Here is a 17575-nt window from a genome sequence, read left to right as displayed (position 1 = left end):
ATGCAAATTACCAGATCCAGTATGCAGCCCTTGCAAGTGAATTGTAGAGCATCATACACTTCTCACAGGATGCTTATAATGAACTTACGCTTTCAGGGCATCACTGTCATGTCATTTGGGGACTTGAATTTTCATTGCTGGAGTTTTTCGTGGGTAGAATGATGTGCACGATGGCCAGAAAAGAGAATATTCTAGAGAGATTCAAATCTCATTTTTGATCAAATGCAAAATGGTTTCTCTTCTTTTCAGGTTGTTTATTCATTACTGCCATAGTAATTGGGTTCACTGTATTATAAACTGTTTGGTGCACTATCTCATTTACATCTGAGCTGTGTACATTGGCCATTTCTCTAGCATTTGCTTGGTAATTAATAACTGGTATATTGTGCAGGAGTGAGAAGCAGGAACAAGTCCCAGATTATAAATGCTCCAAGGTTATCTTGCTCTTCCTGCTTCGTATCAACAAAGCAGGAGCGAGAAGAGTCAGACCTAGCCACGCCAGAAGAAAGTGCCCCGAAGGCTGGGAGCAGGTGGCCACTGACAGGTCAGGAGCTCAGAGGGCCAGGGGCTGCTCTTGCTGGAGAGCCCCATCACGGCGCCACTTCGTTATAGCTTTTATAGCCATCCTGCGTCCCACCAGCATGGCTGGTCTGCCCCGTTGTGACTGTGGGAGCCACCGTGGGAGCAGCTCAGCCCACAGATACCCAAGGGACTGGAATGGCGGCGACGCAGGCTTCTTTCGTGAACTTTTTAATCCCCCCCGACTTCCCAGATATCTGCTTGTGCCCCCTTGCAAACGTGCCCGCTGCCTCCTCGCTGGCAGCGCGCTCCTCCCTGGAGACCAGAACTATCAGAAATCCTCACCAGCTCCACAGGGAGCACCTGCAAGTCCAGCACGGCTGGTGGTTATTTATATTACAGAAGTGTGCGCCCAAGAGCCCTCATGCTGCATCCCATAACACCAGGGACATCTGTTAGCACAGGGGGCCCAGCTCCAAGGAGTGGCCTAGCCAGCTGGACCAAAAATGCTGCGAGGGACAGAAATGCTGCATGTACAGAAACTCTTCCCAACCTCCCTTTTATAAACACTCGCCCAGTTGTCCTGGATCAGATTCTCCTGTAAGGCCAATGCAGCTGGAAGTAATTTTCTGTGATGGGCCAAAGCCTACCCGTGACACGAATCGCTCTGATATTTGTGGACAGACTGCTGTGGCTAGAGAAATCCAGCTGGAAACAGTGGGAGCACTCTCAGTGTGGTTTTGTCACTGAGGATAAGAGTGCAAAATAAGAGGTCAAAATTTAAATAATAACAGGAGCCTAAACATTGCTACCTAAGCGTGCAAGTACTTCAACAGCAGTCCTGATTTTCAAAGTTGGAGATAAGAAGAAGAAAGTAAAAAAATGCATAGGCCATGCACTTGGAGCTGGAGCATCTCAATTCCACCAGGAATAAAACTCTTTTTCCCATCCGAAGGTTGGAGCCTGGAGTTCAACCAAGGAAAGAGCTTTTCTCAGGACAAGCAAGGTTTGTCAGCTACGCGAACAAAATATTTCAGCAATCTCTTTGCACGGCAGTTTTCCCCCACTTCCCCCCCGACATGCAAACCAGCACAGCAAGAGCAGACGCTGCAGAGCTGTTTTGTTCCACTTCCTTTTGTTTTCAAGCACTGGTGAGACAAGGGAGATCTGGGTAATATATTTAGCTTTCCATAACCATGCAAGTTGAAGAGGTCAGCATGCTCACCCACGTCTCCCGCAATGCTGGACCGCTGCAGTCAGCTATTGCAATCAAACCGGGGTGGGGAAGTTGCATTTTAACCAAGCAAGATAGCAACAGCAGGAAGAAACTCACCCCGGCTGTCTTGCTCACTTGTCGTTTGCAAACTGGGCAGAGCTACCTCATGCTTGCATTGAGTCACATTCGCCAAGAATAATTACTCCCTGAGCTGCTTGCATTGAAAATGGCTGTTTCCCTGCTCTAGACAGACCAACCTGCCTTTTCTAGATAAAGACTACTGTAACCAAGAGCATTCCTCCCAGCGAGACTCCTTTTCCTTGCAGACGTAAGGCACAGCAGTGCAGGCAAGAGGATGGAAAAGAATCCACTTAAAATTCAACTTCTTTACGAGTAGAAAGAGGACAACTATTACATTGTAAACAACAAAAAAGCGCCATGTACAAAACACGTTTTTTGTGTCCAGGAAACGTGAACCCCTTACACTTGTCTTCACTTCGATGCAGAGCGCATCCCACGGCATTTTGCAGCAAGGCCTGAAGAGATGCAACACTGAAGAGTGCCAGGCAGTAGAGTCTGCAGCTGAATCTCTTTGAAGGTGCAAAAACTGTTTACACTTAGGAAAAAATGTACTGGACCCATTTCAGCTGAATCTCTTCCACTTTTTTTTATTATTTTTTAGCAGATGTGGTTTTAAGCGCTAGCAAAGCCCCAGCTGTAGGACAACTGCCAGTCCTCGCATATAACTTAGATTTTTAAATTATCCTAATTTCAGACGTCTCTTAGATGAGGCTCGGTTGCGTGAGTTCCCATGGACTCTCACAGTGCCAGCTTGGGTAATGGGACTCTGACCAAAACCAGTCATTTGCATGGAAAGGTGCTGATGTCCAAAATGGCTATTTTCCGGATGGCAGAGAGGCACATTAGGAAGTGAAGATCCAGGCTGATGTTAACGTGCAGGAGGTTTTATGCGGGACACTTCCAGCATGTTATCAAAGCGCCAGCAGCTGCTACGGGCGCGAAACCTTGCTCAGCTGCCGGGATCAGGACCCGCATCGGTGACATCGGACGCTGCGGGCTTTTCGCTGCCTGGGTTTGGGGCTGGCACCTCCCCAGAGGGCTTCTCACAGGCGCTTGGGGCTCTGATATTCCGGGGACCCTGCCGATCTGCTGTGACCGGTTTACCCACAGATGTATTTATGCTCATCCATCCAACGCTGGACGTCACGGGCTACTTGCGTCGCTTTGCATCCGAATTACACGGAGGGGTTGTGCCCCCATGTGCCTCCCCACAACAGCACCCTGTCCCTGGCTTGGCTTTCTCCTTGCTCACGCTGCTGCCCTCGCTGCACCAGTGCGATAACTGAAAGACCGAGATCAGAAAGCTCTTATCTTCTTGTTATAGGATCCTTAGATAAGCTTCAGAAATGGAAAAAAAAAAAAAAAAGGGCAAAGAAAAATGAAATAATCCAAACGGCTATTTTTAATATCCAGCTTTAGACCTATGGATTGCTAAAAATGAACTGGAAGGGAGATATCTCAGGCACTTGGGGACTGAGATCTGTAACATAATCAGAGCAAATACAGGGTTTTTCTTCGCTCTGTGGAGAAATCCCTCAGACTTGGATGTGCTCAGCATAAATAAATAAAACTGTAGAAGTCAGCACAGCACACAGCATGGCTGAGATCTAGCTTCGGAAAATAGTAAACCACTGCCCCACATACGAAATCACTGCAGGTTTTGCGCCTGATCCTGCATATATTTAACTTTCTCCATGTACATAGTCCACTGAAGTTAATGGAGCTGGACTAATTTGCAACGGCGGGGGATTAAGCCAGTGGGCTTAATCATTTCTGCAGGATCAGATTGCAGCATATTGTAGTAACAGGCCTGTAGGACAACTCAGAGATGTTGCTGCGCTGGGAAAAAACCATCCTGTGGCCGTTACATAACTCACCACCGGCTCCGGGAGGCCTCAGGTACGCGCAGTCCCGTGTCCGCAGCCAGTGTCCTTGGGCAGAAAAACCCAGCTCTGCTTCTGCAGAGGCGCGTACCGACATTTTGTTGAACTCCGCAACGTAAAGCTTACTCGTTTCTTTTCCTGATTCTCATTAGTGAAATGCCAACATTTTCTAGAGACCATTTCATTACTATTATGCTGCTTACAAGCAGCCTAATTTAAATCACATTATAGATACACCAAGGCAAAATGATTTATCCACAGCCTAAATAATAAACCGAAGTGAAAACATCCTTAGGCTGCAAGAGACTAGAACAAGCACTAATTGAAATTTATAAACTTACATAACATTATTTATAAAAAGGAGCCCAATTGTCAAAGGCCCTAAGAGAGCTGGAACATGGGAATGTTTGTTCTCCCAGCAAAGAAAAATTAATTATGTAAGTTTATAAATTCCAGTTGCTTTGCTTGCTCTGGTCTCCTGATGTGCCTAAGGACTGTCTGAAAAGTATTTATGGTTCTCAGCTGCTGTTTTCTGATAGTGTTTTTTAACCGTGAGCTTCCACATGCCATTGCCTCGCGGGGTCTTGCAGCACAGGAATTAACTTTATGCATGGTGTTCCTCTGCTGCAGAAAAATGTGGATTTGTCCTGAGGTTCAGCAGGAGCAAAGGTCTTGCAGCAGGTGCTGTGAGGAGGCAGGGCTTGGCCGTGCATGGCGTTTCTTCCAGCTCCAGGAGGTGGAGCATCTCGGCCCCAAGCAACGCACCCAACCGGCCTCTTGGCCCAGCTTCGGGGGGCATAAATGTGGAATAACGCACGGTTGGGGGAAATGGATTAAAAACAGAAGGCACAGCTTGCATCACACGATACCACGTGCCTCGATGACCATAGTGATGGAGGCATCCAGTCCTGGAGGAGAAACCCTCTCCCTGGCCTGGCTAGTCGCCCCACAGACAGCTCCCAACTGCCCTGCCACCCCCAGCATCACCCATCCAAAACTGCTGCCACCAGCTGCCACAGGGCACATCTGTCCAGTCCGTCTTCTCATGAGGACCATCGCTTTTTGGCCCCGGGAAACTTGCTTATCTTGTACTTTGCCTGATTTGATTTGGGAGGCAGGAGGAGTGCCACTTATTATTAAATGCACTATATGATATAATTTCCCAGTAATGCTGTATTTGGCCAGGGCTGCCAAGTGCCCAGCGAGCTCAGAAAATATGGAAGGGAAATTGCATATCATCAAACCCGAATGATGAATGTTTCCTCCGGGGCTCCCAAGGAGCTCTGCTCAGAGCACTCTAGGTCTGGGTTTTATGCTATAATTGCTGCTTTTCCCCCATCTGTCCCTGCAAAGCATTGCTCCTCAAGAGTCCAAGATACTCTCTGACATCCAAAAATGTAATTTATTCTATTATCATTTTTTATGCATTCTCCAATACTATCTCATTGCTAAAGCTGAAGCTTGAGCTGTGAGGTTCAACCGTTGCCAGCCGCTAAGTGAATTAAAACACCAGCTCCAAGTTGCCTCCACTCAGAGGAGTTATGAAAGAAGAAAAAAGTCTTGGGAGAAATATTTTACACTTCCTCGTTGTGCTCTGGTTTGAATTTCAAGATCGGCCTTGATACCATCAAAAGGAAGGCATGAGGGCAAGATATTTTGGGTTTGGACTGGAGGGGGGGAAACTCATCTGGGCCTTCATCCCAAGCAGCAAACCTTTTGCAGGAAGCGATGTAAAGGGCCACCTGGATATTTGAGGATTTATTTTGGTGTAAGTGCTTCCCACCTGAGGAAAGGGGAAGTCATCCACAACTTTAGTGAGGTTTGGTTGAAACAGGGCAACCTTTACAGGTAAAAAAGGTATGTTTTGCTACACAGATGGGAGAAAGCATAAGTGGAGACCATTTCCTGCTCTGCTCCTTCCTGGAAAGGAGCTTCGAGGACAAATGGAGGCTCATTTCATCCACTAAAAGTGCTGGCTGGGGCTCACCGAAGGTCTTTATATCAGCTGGGGTTCAGATTATTTTCTGATGGGGTTTTCTGTGCAGACATGTTGACAGGGCCCAAAGCAGCCTTTCTTTAAATTTGCAAACTGTTTTAAGAGATTGAAGTGAAAAATAACCTGATTTTGCCTTCCTTCTAGCTTGGTGGTGCCTGCACCTGGCTCCGGCCACCCGAGACCTGGCCGCCCCCTACTTGTCACACCAGTTGTTTCCCTGCGGTCCCACTCGGTTGCCCCCAGGAGCCAGCTGAGGAGCCAGGGTGCATCTGATGGCCTGAACTAAGGTAAGGTGCAAGGTGTTTCCCGGGGCCTCATCCAAAGGGAAAGATGCCAGCAGTGCTAAGAGCATATGCCGAGGCTGTGGGAGAGGAGGCCACGGCAGCCCCATCCTGCGCAAAAGCAGAAGCATGAAACTGTCCCCCTTTTCACGTGTCCTCTACCTCTTGGCACAACCGGGAAGGTCAAGGGCTGCGTTTTGGCCTCCGTGGTTGTTTAAACAGTACTCTGTGTGCTGCTTTCCCAAGGTTTTTTGAATTTCAGAGAGAGATTTTAATGGGCGCTGTTCCAAGGGGAAGAACGATTGTCTATTTTTCTGATTGCAAACCACATGAAACGTAACGCATTAAAAAAGTCATCCGGGGTGGCTGCAAAGGACTGCTGTGCTCCCGTAGCCCGAGTGTCGCCATGTGATACTGCCTTCTCCAAAAGGCTGTCTTTGTAACCCGCTCCGACTGAGCGCCTTCTTGTAAATATTTGGAATAAATGAATAAACTGTTGAAATTCCCCAGAAGGGGAAGGAAAAATCTCAAAGAGCACTGTGGAGTGAGCTTGAGTCATCAGGTAAAACTTCTCAGAGACTTACGCATCTGAAAATGTTGACTAAATATATAAATCCAGAAATCTTCTAACAAAAATGGTAACTGATTTCTTTTATCAATAGACAGCAAAGGATTTAAAGAATCAGTGTATAGAAGAGAAAAATCTCTTAAAATATGAACCAGTTCATCAAGAGTTAAAGCACAATAAAACACAGAGGCCACTGCCTACAGTGAAAACAATCAGATGAAACATAATAAAAACACAAACATGAATTCCAGCATCATGGATGGGGCAGAAAAGGATCTATCGGGAAGAGAAATACATATATAGAGAAGTGCAGAAGGAAAGTATGAGACTAAATAACCTGAACAATGGCAAAGGCTCAGAAGTAAACCAAAAATTAACATAAAATAGGTATGTCTCTGCTGCGTTGTGTGGCCCAAAGCTTTATGAAATACAGTGCTTGCTTGGCTTGCATTTGGAAAGATGTGGCATGCCTAAATTTTTACTTTTGCAGATATTTATATGGCTAGAGAAATACTCTACAGATTAAGCAGTCCTGGAAACAAGAAAAAAAGCAACTAAATGGCCTCCTTCTGCAAAGCGGAGCGAGAAGGCACAGCGTGCCAGCTGTGCAGTGTGGGAGTTAAGGCGGCAGCTCTCACAAACATGTTAGGGAGCAGCAGAACGTAAATTACCTTGGAAAACGTCCCGGAAAACAAGAAGTGATTGAATTAATAAACTGGGATGTTTTAGCAACACGAAAGGTGCCATCTGAGAACGAAGGCTGCAACGATGTTTGGCTGCCGGGGTGCTCCCTGCTCCGCCCACGGATGCCAAAAAAAAAAAAAAAAAAACTTTTTGGGTTGAATTATGCAGTTTTGTCTGGCTGGAGCCCCACATTGCCCCAACCACAGAGCACGCCCCCGCAAGGGCTCAGTGGGGCAGGAAACGTCACCTGGGTGGAAAGTTTTCATGGGGGGATTTTTTTTAACGTGACAAAATCCACCAACAGCACGGCAGGCTCAACTGGTGGCCAGGGGCGACTTCCCCACGAGGAGGAGGAGGAAGAGGAGGAAGATTGGTGGCACACCACCGGTGTGGCTCCGCAGGTGGGCACAGGAGCTTGCCACAGGTCCCCAGATCAGGATGGGGCCCCTACAGCCGTACCGTTTGGTCAACACTAAGCTTTTGGTTTGGTTTGGTTTGGGTTGGGTTTTTTTTTCATCTTTGCAAGATGGTTGACCAAGCTCCACAAATAATAGAATTAGGAGCATTACATAGAATAAATTTCAGGGGAAGAGGTGCTGGGAAGGCGAGAGAAGCAGTCGCCCGTGGAAGCTTGCCCCTGTTTAACATCTCACCTCTTCGAGGAAAGCATGCAATTAATTCTTAAATGACCCCAATGTTTTTTGCCTCAGCATCCTTGCCTGGTTAGCCATTTCACATATTTATTATTCTTTGCATGAAATAATACTTCCTGACATCTGTTCCCAGTTTGTTTCTCTTTAATTTCCATTTATAGCATATTTTCCTATCCTTTGTCCATGTTAAAATAAAACAATAAGTATCTTTGACACGGTGCAAGTTACTGAAGATCATGATCCTTCCCTGACCTTGGTTTTTTTTTTTTTTTTTTGTAAGCATGCTCTAAAATGCAGAAAAAGACATGTTAATGAACTTTGACAAAGAGGCACGTGTGGAAAGCTCGGAGAATCGCCAACATCTCAGCATTTCACACCCATGCTGACAGCCCAGGCACCGGGATGAGAACTGGGGTCACCGTCCAGCCCCACTCTGACAAGTATCAGCTGGAGCCAAATCCTCAGGCGCTGAAAAGTCCCAGATTTATTTATTTGTAAATAAAAGTCGGAGTCTTTGAGTGCATATTGTTGTGTATTGCCTTTGCAGTTACGAAAGGCAGAAACATGCTGTTTTTTTAAATGGAAACAGAGGTTACCACTCAGTCACTTGACTCCAGCAGCTGGGGTTTTTCGAAGGACACCAGCTGCCGGACACAATATGGTAAAAGTGGTATGTTCACGACACACGTGAAAATATCAGCTCACTGGAGCTGCCCCAAATCAGAGCTGCTGACTTCTTCCCAGGCTAAAGCACCTGTCAGCCTCGATGCAGAAGACTGATGCTTAACCTCAGCGACGGATCCCTCCTGCCCAGACTGAGGCCCAGTGCCTGGGAATGGTGAGGAAATATCCTTGGATGTGACATCTCCAACCTTTTGGCAAGGTAGCTGGAGTATTAAGGTGGGAAGAAAGACTTTCCCTCCCCTCCTCTCCCCCTGGGGCTCCAGGAAGGCTGGGTATTGGCCCCACACAACCCTCCAGGTTTCTCTGCAATACTGAAAAGCCATGAAAGACAGCAAAACTGTGACTAGGGGGATCTCTGTCTTCACTTTTGCACAGCAGTGATCTTTAGGGGATAAGCCTCTATTCATTCTGCGCTTGGACTACCCAAAGTGAATCACACACAGAATGGTTGAGGTTGGAAGGGACCTCTGGAGATCACCTGGTCCAACCCCCCTGCTGAAGCAGGGTCACCTAGAGCACGTTGCCCAGGACCGTGTCCAGACGGCTTTTGAATATCTGCAGGGAAGAAGACTCCACAACCTCTCTGGGTAACCTGTTCCAGTGCTCAGTCACCCTCACAGTCAAGAAGTTTTTCCTCACGTTCAGGCGGAACTTCCTGTGTTTCAGCTTGTGCCCGTTGCCTCTCTTCCTGTCGCTCGGCCCCATCCTCTTGACACCCTCCCTTCAGATGTTTATACACATTGATAAGATTCCCCGTTTTCTCTTCTCCAGGCTGAACAGTCCCAGCTCCCTCAGCCCTTCCTCATAGGAGAGGTGCTCCAAGCCCTTCATCATCTTAGTAGCCCTTTGTTGGACTCACTCCAGGAGCTCCATGTCTCTCTTGTACTGGGAAGCCCAGAGCTGGACCCAGCACTCCAGATGTGGCCTCACCAGGGCTGAGTAGAGGGGCAGGATCACCTCCCTCGACCTGCTGGCAACACTCTGCCTCATGCACCCCAGGAGACCATTGGCCTTCTTGGCCACAAGGGCACATTGCTGGCTCATGTTTAACTTGTTGTCTACCAGGACTCCCAGGTCCTTCTCTGCAGAGCTGCTCTCCAGCAGGTCAACCCCCAGCCTGTACTGGTGCAGGAGGTTATTCCTCCCTAGGTGCAAGACCCTGCTCTTGCCTTTGTTGAATTTCATGAGGTTCCTCTCTGCCCAGCTCTCCAGCCTGTCCAGGTCCCTCTGAAGGGCAGCACAGTCTTCTGGTGTGTCAGCCACTCCCCCCAGTTTAGTATCATCCGCAAACTTGCTGAGGAGGCACTCTGTCCCTTCATCCAGGTCATAAAGTGGAGCGGGTACAGACCCTTCTTCCTTGCCCCCCTCACCAACAGCATGCAGAGACTTGGCAAAGGCACAAGAAGTGGCAGAAGGGAGACCAAGGAGTCAGGATGGGGGAAAGCAAGGAGATGGGAGGGGTATGGCCCTTCCACAAAACGAGGGGAAAACCAGGTGGCTGTAAGGACGAGGCAGGAGTGGGATGAGAACAGAAAAGAAAATGCTAATTCCAAGCACAGTGATACAAATTGTTTTAGGTGATGCTTTACCTACTGATGGGGCAGACAGGAAAATGCACTCTCTCCTCGTTCTGGAGAGAGAGTTTGCTCCCAAGTACCATCTGGCAACTGCACAAGCAATAAATTCACAAGAGAAGCAATGAAAAGTACTTTAATTATGGCACAGAAGTATTTTACATTGTCATCTCTATCTTGGTAGGAGCACTCAATATAATTTTAGCTCAGGAGGAGGTAGCTTATGAAGCTAAAATAAAATGGAAAGAATCGATGCAGCCTCCAACCAAAGGCGAATGCACACCTTGCCTTTAGCAACAAAGCAAAACAGCAAGTCCCCTGTCACACGCCAGCTGGTCCATGACCCTGCGGGGACAGCGAGGAGCCCAGGCCACCATTTATGGACTATCAGCTAGTTCCTCTATAGCAACCATCATACTCTAGTGTAAGTGTTTGCTTGCTGAAAACAGCTCCTCCACACCCTCCCAGGCCGATAGCCAGGTAACTGTGGTTATACAACCTGCTGTGACAAACCTGAAAAGGGGGCATCCCTGAACTGAAACATCTGGCAGAGAAAACACTTCTGTTGGGTCCTCTCAAACTGGAAGGGCAGTGGCTGCCCTGTGGTTTCGCATTATGGCAAAGAGGAGAGGTGAACTCCCAAGAGCACCAAGTGAACCACAGTGACCTGGACATTATCTGCTGCTAGAAGGCTTCCCCACACAACTATTTTAACCTGCCGAGTTGTCAAGGATAATTTCCTTTTACCCAAACTCCAAGCTGACTTTGCACACACTAGAAACCTTGCGTTTAACCTGGGGAGAGTTGAGGTCAAGACAGACATCGTGACAAGCAGGACTAGACACAGCCAGGCTAAATCGCGGGAGGCTAAAGAGGATATGCAGCCTTGTGAGACACGGGTCGGAAGTGCCTTTGAAGGCTCACCAGGGATCAGGCACTCAGTACGCCCTGGAGGGGGCTCCTCAAGGGAGAGCAGCGCCATCGCCCAGGGGATGCTCCCAGCTCAGCGCTGGGCTCACGATTATGAAAATGTACATTTGGGTCTCCCTGAACTCTCTGCACTTCATTTACTCTCCTGGGCTTTAAGGCTGATGCAGGCAAAGTTTGCATGGGGAAATATGTCCTAGATAGCCTCTGTTTTGGAAGGATGAACACGAGTCCCCTCTAGCCTGGCTGTCCCTTCTGCTCACTTCTCCTCCACCACAGCTGGCCAATTTACCTTTGCTGTTTGTGCCGCCCCGTACTTACAGCATCGAGAAGACTCAATAACTGATTGAGGAAAAAAAGAGAAAAGCTACTCTTAAAGTTGAAGGCCTGATTATGCAAAGCTTTATGCAGTATCGAGCGCTTTGGCAAGTAGCTCCACTGCAGCCTTAGTGAACATGCCTGGAGGAGGGGTAGAAGAAAACTCTGCAGCCTAACGTAGCCCACGTTTGTTTCTGAATGTGTTGTACATCTCGCCAGTTATAACCATGCTTTAAAAATCATTAACTGTTTCATATAAAGAAACAGGAATTATGAAAAAGCATCGAGCTCATTCGTTTTCTGAATTGCAATTTCTTTATTTGCGGCAAGAGCTAAGTGGCCTGAGTCAGCGAGGTCATGCTCTCCTCTATTTCTGACAGTTTCTTCAGCATCTGGTTCACCTTGGCCTCATCAAATTCCAGACAGAGAAATTCAGATTCCTACAAAATAAAATTGCAAGAACATTAGTTGAGAAAGAAGATTGTTCTTCAGGAGTACAAAGGGGTGGGGACAATGAGTTCTTGGTTTCCTGCAGATTTATGTCCTGTATCTCCTTTTTTTCCTGCTACTACTTAGATAACCTCAGGACACCCAGAAGCCTTGGTCACGTCTACTGAACAAGAAAAGCATACGCCAATGGGGCAGCCTGCTGCTGCCAAAGAGGACACACAAAAGCTGAGCTCTGCCTGTCTTTCCTTTCAATGCGGGCATCAGTTTGGGTCTCTCCTTGCTGCGGACTGCTGCAAAACCTGTAGGAGTTTAGTTATATCTGAGACTTCCACTTTTCTTTCCAATCTGGAGGAAGTTGGCTGATGATCCCAAAAGCTGTTCCTGCCGATACTGGGAAATGCAAAGTGGTTGGAGTCACTGCACAAAGCTCATCACTTATGAAAAACAGACTGTATACGTGGGAAAACGAGAACCCAAAAACCAGTCTTGGCAAATGACATTCTAGCGTGGAAATTTAGGGGAGTTTTAAATTACTAAATAATTTACACTTACAAGAAAATTAGGAAGCAGCACTGATTTGCTCTGAAAAATATCTGTCACATAAAAAAAAAAGGTGTTCTCTGGCAGGATGGATATTCGGGTATGGAAAAAGGACTAGAAACGATTTTGTCAAGGGCCCAGAAAATACAGAATATATAAAAAACATTCTAACCATATGGAACTATAAATATCAATGTGAAAAGACCTCCTGAGTTCTCTAATCCATCAGTCTTACCTATTGATATGCCTTTAGTCAGAAAATATTTCTTATGGCGATCCTGCAAAAAGAAACCTTTTGAGATTGCCAAGTGTATGGCTGCATGCTAAAGGCCATTCAAGGTGAAGCACTATCCATGACAGAGAAACAAACTGAAAATATTCAAAAAATTAAGTGCAGACAGCCACTTTCCCAAGAAAGCAGAGGAGAAAGGAAGAACTTAGAAGGTGCTGCAGTGAGAAGAGAAAAAAACAAAAGGAAAAGGAACAGAGGTCACAGGGCTTGCAATTAGAGTGCCTCATGCTGTTTAATGTTGATTTAAATCAAGTAAAGCCTTCAGATTCAAAAATGGTTCTTTCTGATACGAAGGGAGGTCTCCTTATGAGAAATAGGAATAGGTTTGGCAATTTGAAGTACTGAATATCTACTGAATTTCTGTAACACCGCTACTGCAGTGCTTATAAAAGTAGAAGGGCATCTCCAGCTCTCATTTGTTTTCTCTCAGACTAAACTTTGTCATTATTTCAAGACCTGTTTTTTAAATATAATCAGCATTTGCCAGAAAATATCGCAGCTTCCTTCTTTACATGCATGGAATTAATACACAAGGATAAAATAATCCGACAAATGCAACTGTAAAACAAAAAGTTTTACGAGGTAAATTTTAGAAATGCTACATGCATTTTCTGTAGGCATCAGGGATAATTTTACCTTTTACCTTCTTTCCCCCTCTTTTAAGAACGGATTCTTGGGTTGGTTTCTTTTTTCTTTTTCTTTTTCTTTTTTTGTTGGTAAGAACCAAAACAGCAGAGGAAGTTGGGAGATCCTTTTGTATGCATTTATCACAAACCTTTCTGCCAAAAGAACATCATCAGGAAAGAAAGGAGATGGCAGAGGGCCGTTATCAGGAAGCCAGGCATGCCGAAGGGCACGAAAAGGTTGTGCCAGGGCTTCTGCCCTGAAATCACATGGTGAACCACCACAGTTCAACGCAGAAATCAAAACGCTGATTTAAATCTTAAAACTGAAGAGGCGTAACCACCCACTTATATTAGGATTCACCAAGCTTTAAGAATGAAAACCTGGTAAGAAGGTAGCGTCATGGCCCTGTAAACTTTGTTGTCTTCAAATATCACTGTGTCTCCCCTAATGCTCGTACCCAGGCACTGGTAAATCACCTGTCATGGCTATGTTGGATGAGTCCACCTTCATGAAACATTTGCACTTGCACTTCACCTGCTAACTAGCAAATAAGCCAATTGGCCATAAACGCAGAGATCAAATTACATATTTAGTGGGCAAGAGTTTCTGATTTTAAAAAGTTTTACAGACTTCAGAGCTTTGCTGATACTTCTGTCAATCAGAAGTTCAGTAACAGTCATGTACGTAACTAAATATATACATCACGCAGAATATATAGTTGACTAAAGGAAAGGCCTTTGCCTGAACAAGCAGTTATACTCACAAACAGCCTCCTATTGAAAACTGTGTTACTGCGGGCTTTTAAAGTTAGTCGTTCAGCTCCCTAAGCTTATTTAGCGCATTCGAAGCAACATCACAACACAGGAGCATGAAACATGGGAGGATCTACAGCAATGCAGACACCAAGTCCAGGACTTGGAAGCAGAGACTCTCTCACACCGTTTTGTTTGTCCTTGACGATGGTTACTGACACGTCTTACTGAAAACACCTTGGCACTAGAGCCCACGTCTAAAATACACAACACACCTCGGCAAAGCTGAACTGCAATTAGCCAGCGCGCAGAACGAAAGCGTTCGGTATGGCATTTGGCAGCTTCGCTCCATTCGGCAGTAGGCTTTCCTGCGCTTTCCTGTCTGATTAAAAGTGCACTGAAAAAAACCCAAAAAATCTAGGTCATATCTGGCTGAAAAAGGTGCATTTCCAAACTTATGGGATTTAATAGCAAAGCAGAAGCAAAAAAACCCCGAACCATCTCCCTGTATGTTCTTTGGTTAGTAAGAAAGCTTGGAAAAGTCAAATTTCAACCAACCAGTTATTGGATCTCCTGAGGCTTTCAGAAGCATTGCACTGCAACCAGATCCCATAACCTAGCTGTGGTAAACTGTTCTCCACCGAAAGAGCACAAATTGATAGTTTCAGCCCAAACACGCAGGCTTTGGTACAACTGCAACGTGCAACTGCCAAGCCAACGCCTCTAACCCCTCCCAGTTTGTCACTTCTGATTTTCCCAGACCTGATCAGAAAAAAGTTTTCAGCCAGTTCTGGTAGAGATGTTTTTGCAAGCGCCTAGGGCATAGGGAAGCTTGTCTTCTCTTCAGGTTTTGCCAGTTAAAAGGAAGGCAAATTAAACAAAAGAGCGCTCTTGCACTGCACTAAACCGCGCATGCCGCTTCTCACCAGCAGGTACTTGCAAAGGCTATTTTTTTTTTAACCTGTAAAGCGGGTAAAACTTTCCTAAGCAGTTTGCACTGTGTTTGAATAATTATCACAGCCTTGTGCGGACGCATCTGAAACATGGCCCAGGTGGTTTGATATCAGACTTGATTCTTGTCCTCCCCCGCCACTGCGTCGCATGCTTTCCCACCCTTCCTCCCATTTCCCTCCTGAGCTTGGGCTATAAAAAGGCGTTGCAAAACAAACAGCTAAGAAGTACAAGCTCCCCCCACCCATGAATCAGGTTCTCCTCTTTTTTTTTTCCCCCAATAACAACTGAGAGCTGCAAAGATATTTATATGCAAGAATGTCATTATAAACATCAGCTTTCTTGCTAACTGCTTGAAAAATACCAAGACAAGGGCTACTTTCTGTATCTCTGAAGCTATACTTACAAAGCTTAACTGTATTTTTTAGAACACCAACTCTCACACACTCAAAACTTAAAAAAAAAACCCCACTATAATTGAAAAATATAAACAAAAGTGCCTGAATTCACAAATTATTTTCTTTGTATTCATTTTCTTTTATGTAGAGACCTCCTACAGTGCTCAAGATCCGGGAAACGTGGCCGTTGCCAGGACTGCAACTTTAAAGGATGTGCGAAAACTATGAAGCGGTTGGCGGTACACTTGCTTTGGATCCACAGATGTCCCGATTAACGCTTGTTCCACCACCCGGGGGTGGCACTTTGGGGAATCTGTTGATGCACAACTTGGACACCAGTTTGATTAGCAAACTGTGGTCTCGCTAGAGATGCTGGGCCTGGTGCGATCAGTGAGGAAACGCCAGTGCCAGGCCTCACGCTTGCTCAACCAGCGACGATGAAGGCTGTCAAAGGCAAATATTTGCCTGCCAAGGTGGAAACGCCTTGGCCAAAGCATTCAGAGAAAGAAGGAGAACGTCTCGCAGGAGGATAAGGAGGGGAGAACAAAACCTGCCCAGCAACTGAACTGAGACACCAAGGTGTTGATGCCAGCCTTAACAACGCAAAAACCAAGTGGGGTCAGGAGACCAGGGGCTTTTTTCATCATCAGAGAAGCGCTGCCAAGTTGAGCGTTGGTTGTCTCCAGGAAAGCGCGTCTCCATGGCTCAGCAGACCTGCCACGTGCAAGGAGAGGAGCTAACTCCCTCGTTACACAGCGAGCGCTCCGCAGTGCTCAAGGAGTAATGCTGGCTCAAGACAGATATGCCGCGTTTGTCCGGTTAGCCCTGATTTCATGTTAAAACCAGCTGCATTTTAAAGCCCTCTGTGCATGCCTGTGTTCTCCTTGCAACGCCGCGCGCCTGCGGCTCACCCCGGGGATCTCGGGGCTGTAGCCGCAGCCAGCGCTGGGTCTGAGTCCCTCGCTCCTGAGACGGCAGCTCTTGAACATCGTTAGCAGCTCTCTGTATAGGAGTTAGCTGGTCTTTCCTCCTACCTCAGACATACCCTGGGACAAAAAGCGTTTCCCCATCCTGCCAAATGCACCTCTTGAAGGAAGCCAATCTCTCCAGACAGCGAGAAAGCACCTGCCGCTGATGCCCAGACGCAAATATGGTTTAGCAGCCAGGCAGGCATGGCTTCAGTATGGGAAAAGCCGCTCACTGGAGCAACGACGGCACTGTGGTGCCGCGGGTCTTGCCTCTCCTCTCCATACCCATGATGCACTCGTGCCAGAGTTTCACTGTAACTTCATGGCTCTGGAAGATATTTTATTCTCTTGGATAATGTTCTGTATTAGATTAGAAGGTTTTAAAGATCAGACTACCCCGATATAAAGTAACAATCCAAATCTATAATGTCACCGGAAAACAAACTTTCCTTCAAACATTTTAAACATCCTGGTACCTCTTGCTGGTGATTAAGAACCCACATTAATTTTTAGCCTTCCTAAATTTGCCAACAAAGACACTAAGTGTTTTTAGAAAGGTCTAGCTGATAAAACAGATTTACGTTCGCAATAATGCATTTGCTTGCTAGTAAGGAAATTCTGTTATCTTTGTTAACGTTTTTTGATACTGCGGTAAGCCAAGTGCTTTACTTGGAGGGATTTTTTAATTAAAAGAATTGCGGAAGCCAGGATTTCAATAAAAGTTATTATCAAAAGTGCTAGAGTTCAAAAGCGTTGTCCTGTTTTGTGGGCTGAAGCCCAACTATTCAGTGAAATGAGATTAAAATAGAGAGTAACTTATTTCTCCACTTATTAAATAGGATGTGTGAAACGCTGCATCAAAGAAATTTGTCATAACGTTTTCTACAGAAATTAATCTTGCCGCTTTCTTAAAGACTTTTTACTTCCTCGTGGCTAAGCAATAAATAACAAATTCTTTACTACTAGATGTCACTTTTCTTGCCGTTTCACAGAACGTTCTGCAGCCAAGCAAATCTAATCCCTCTGTTAACCAGAAAAATATTACGTCGATATTACATATTTAATTGAGTGCATCACACAAGGCTGGTAAATAAAGACGCTGCAATCCTGACTTTAAACCTCTAAATATTTTAGAGTAGCTTGGGTAGTAAAACCAGAAGAGAACACCTCCAGAACAATATAATCTTCCACCACGAGGTCCTGGAGGACAATC

At 46.0% G+C, this 17575-nt stretch overlaps 1 protein-coding gene and 1 long non-coding RNA gene across 7 annotated transcripts in view; one reads left to right on the top strand and one right to left on the bottom strand.

Moving 5' to 3' along the window:
* Positions 1-17575, top strand: part of LOC138066899 (uncharacterized) — a 19962-nt gene extending 2387 nt beyond the window's left edge. For 2 of the 4 annotated variants that reach the window (XR_011140575.1, XR_011140572.1), the window contains exons 3-5: positions 5840-5982; positions 7533-7629; positions 8162-9786. This is a non-coding gene — a long non-coding RNA (uncharacterized lncRNA). Of the gene's footprint in view, positions 1-5839; positions 5983-7532; positions 7630-8161; positions 9787-15542 lie in introns of those variants that run through there. The other 2 variants (XR_011140574.1, XR_011140573.1) reach the window with 2 other exon arrangements.
* Positions 10260-17575, bottom strand: part of COMMD1 (copper metabolism domain containing 1) — an 81937-nt gene continuing 74621 nt past the window's right edge. For all 3 annotated transcript variants that reach the window (XM_068940589.1, XM_009686882.2, XM_068940588.1), the window contains one exon: positions 10260-11824. In XM_068940589.1, the coding sequence (XP_068796690.1) occupies positions 11717-11824 (108 nt within the window). In that variant the 3' untranslated portion in view covers positions 10260-11716. The remainder of the gene's footprint in view (positions 11825-17575) is intronic.

This window comes from Struthio camelus, chromosome 3, assembly GCF_040807025.1.
Source record: "Struthio camelus isolate bStrCam1 chromosome 3, bStrCam1.hap1, whole genome shotgun sequence".
In the NCBI taxonomy this organism is placed as follows: Eukaryota; Metazoa; Chordata; class Aves; order Struthioniformes; family Struthionidae; genus Struthio; species Struthio camelus.
This window is presented reverse-complemented; position numbering and strand designations above follow the sequence as displayed.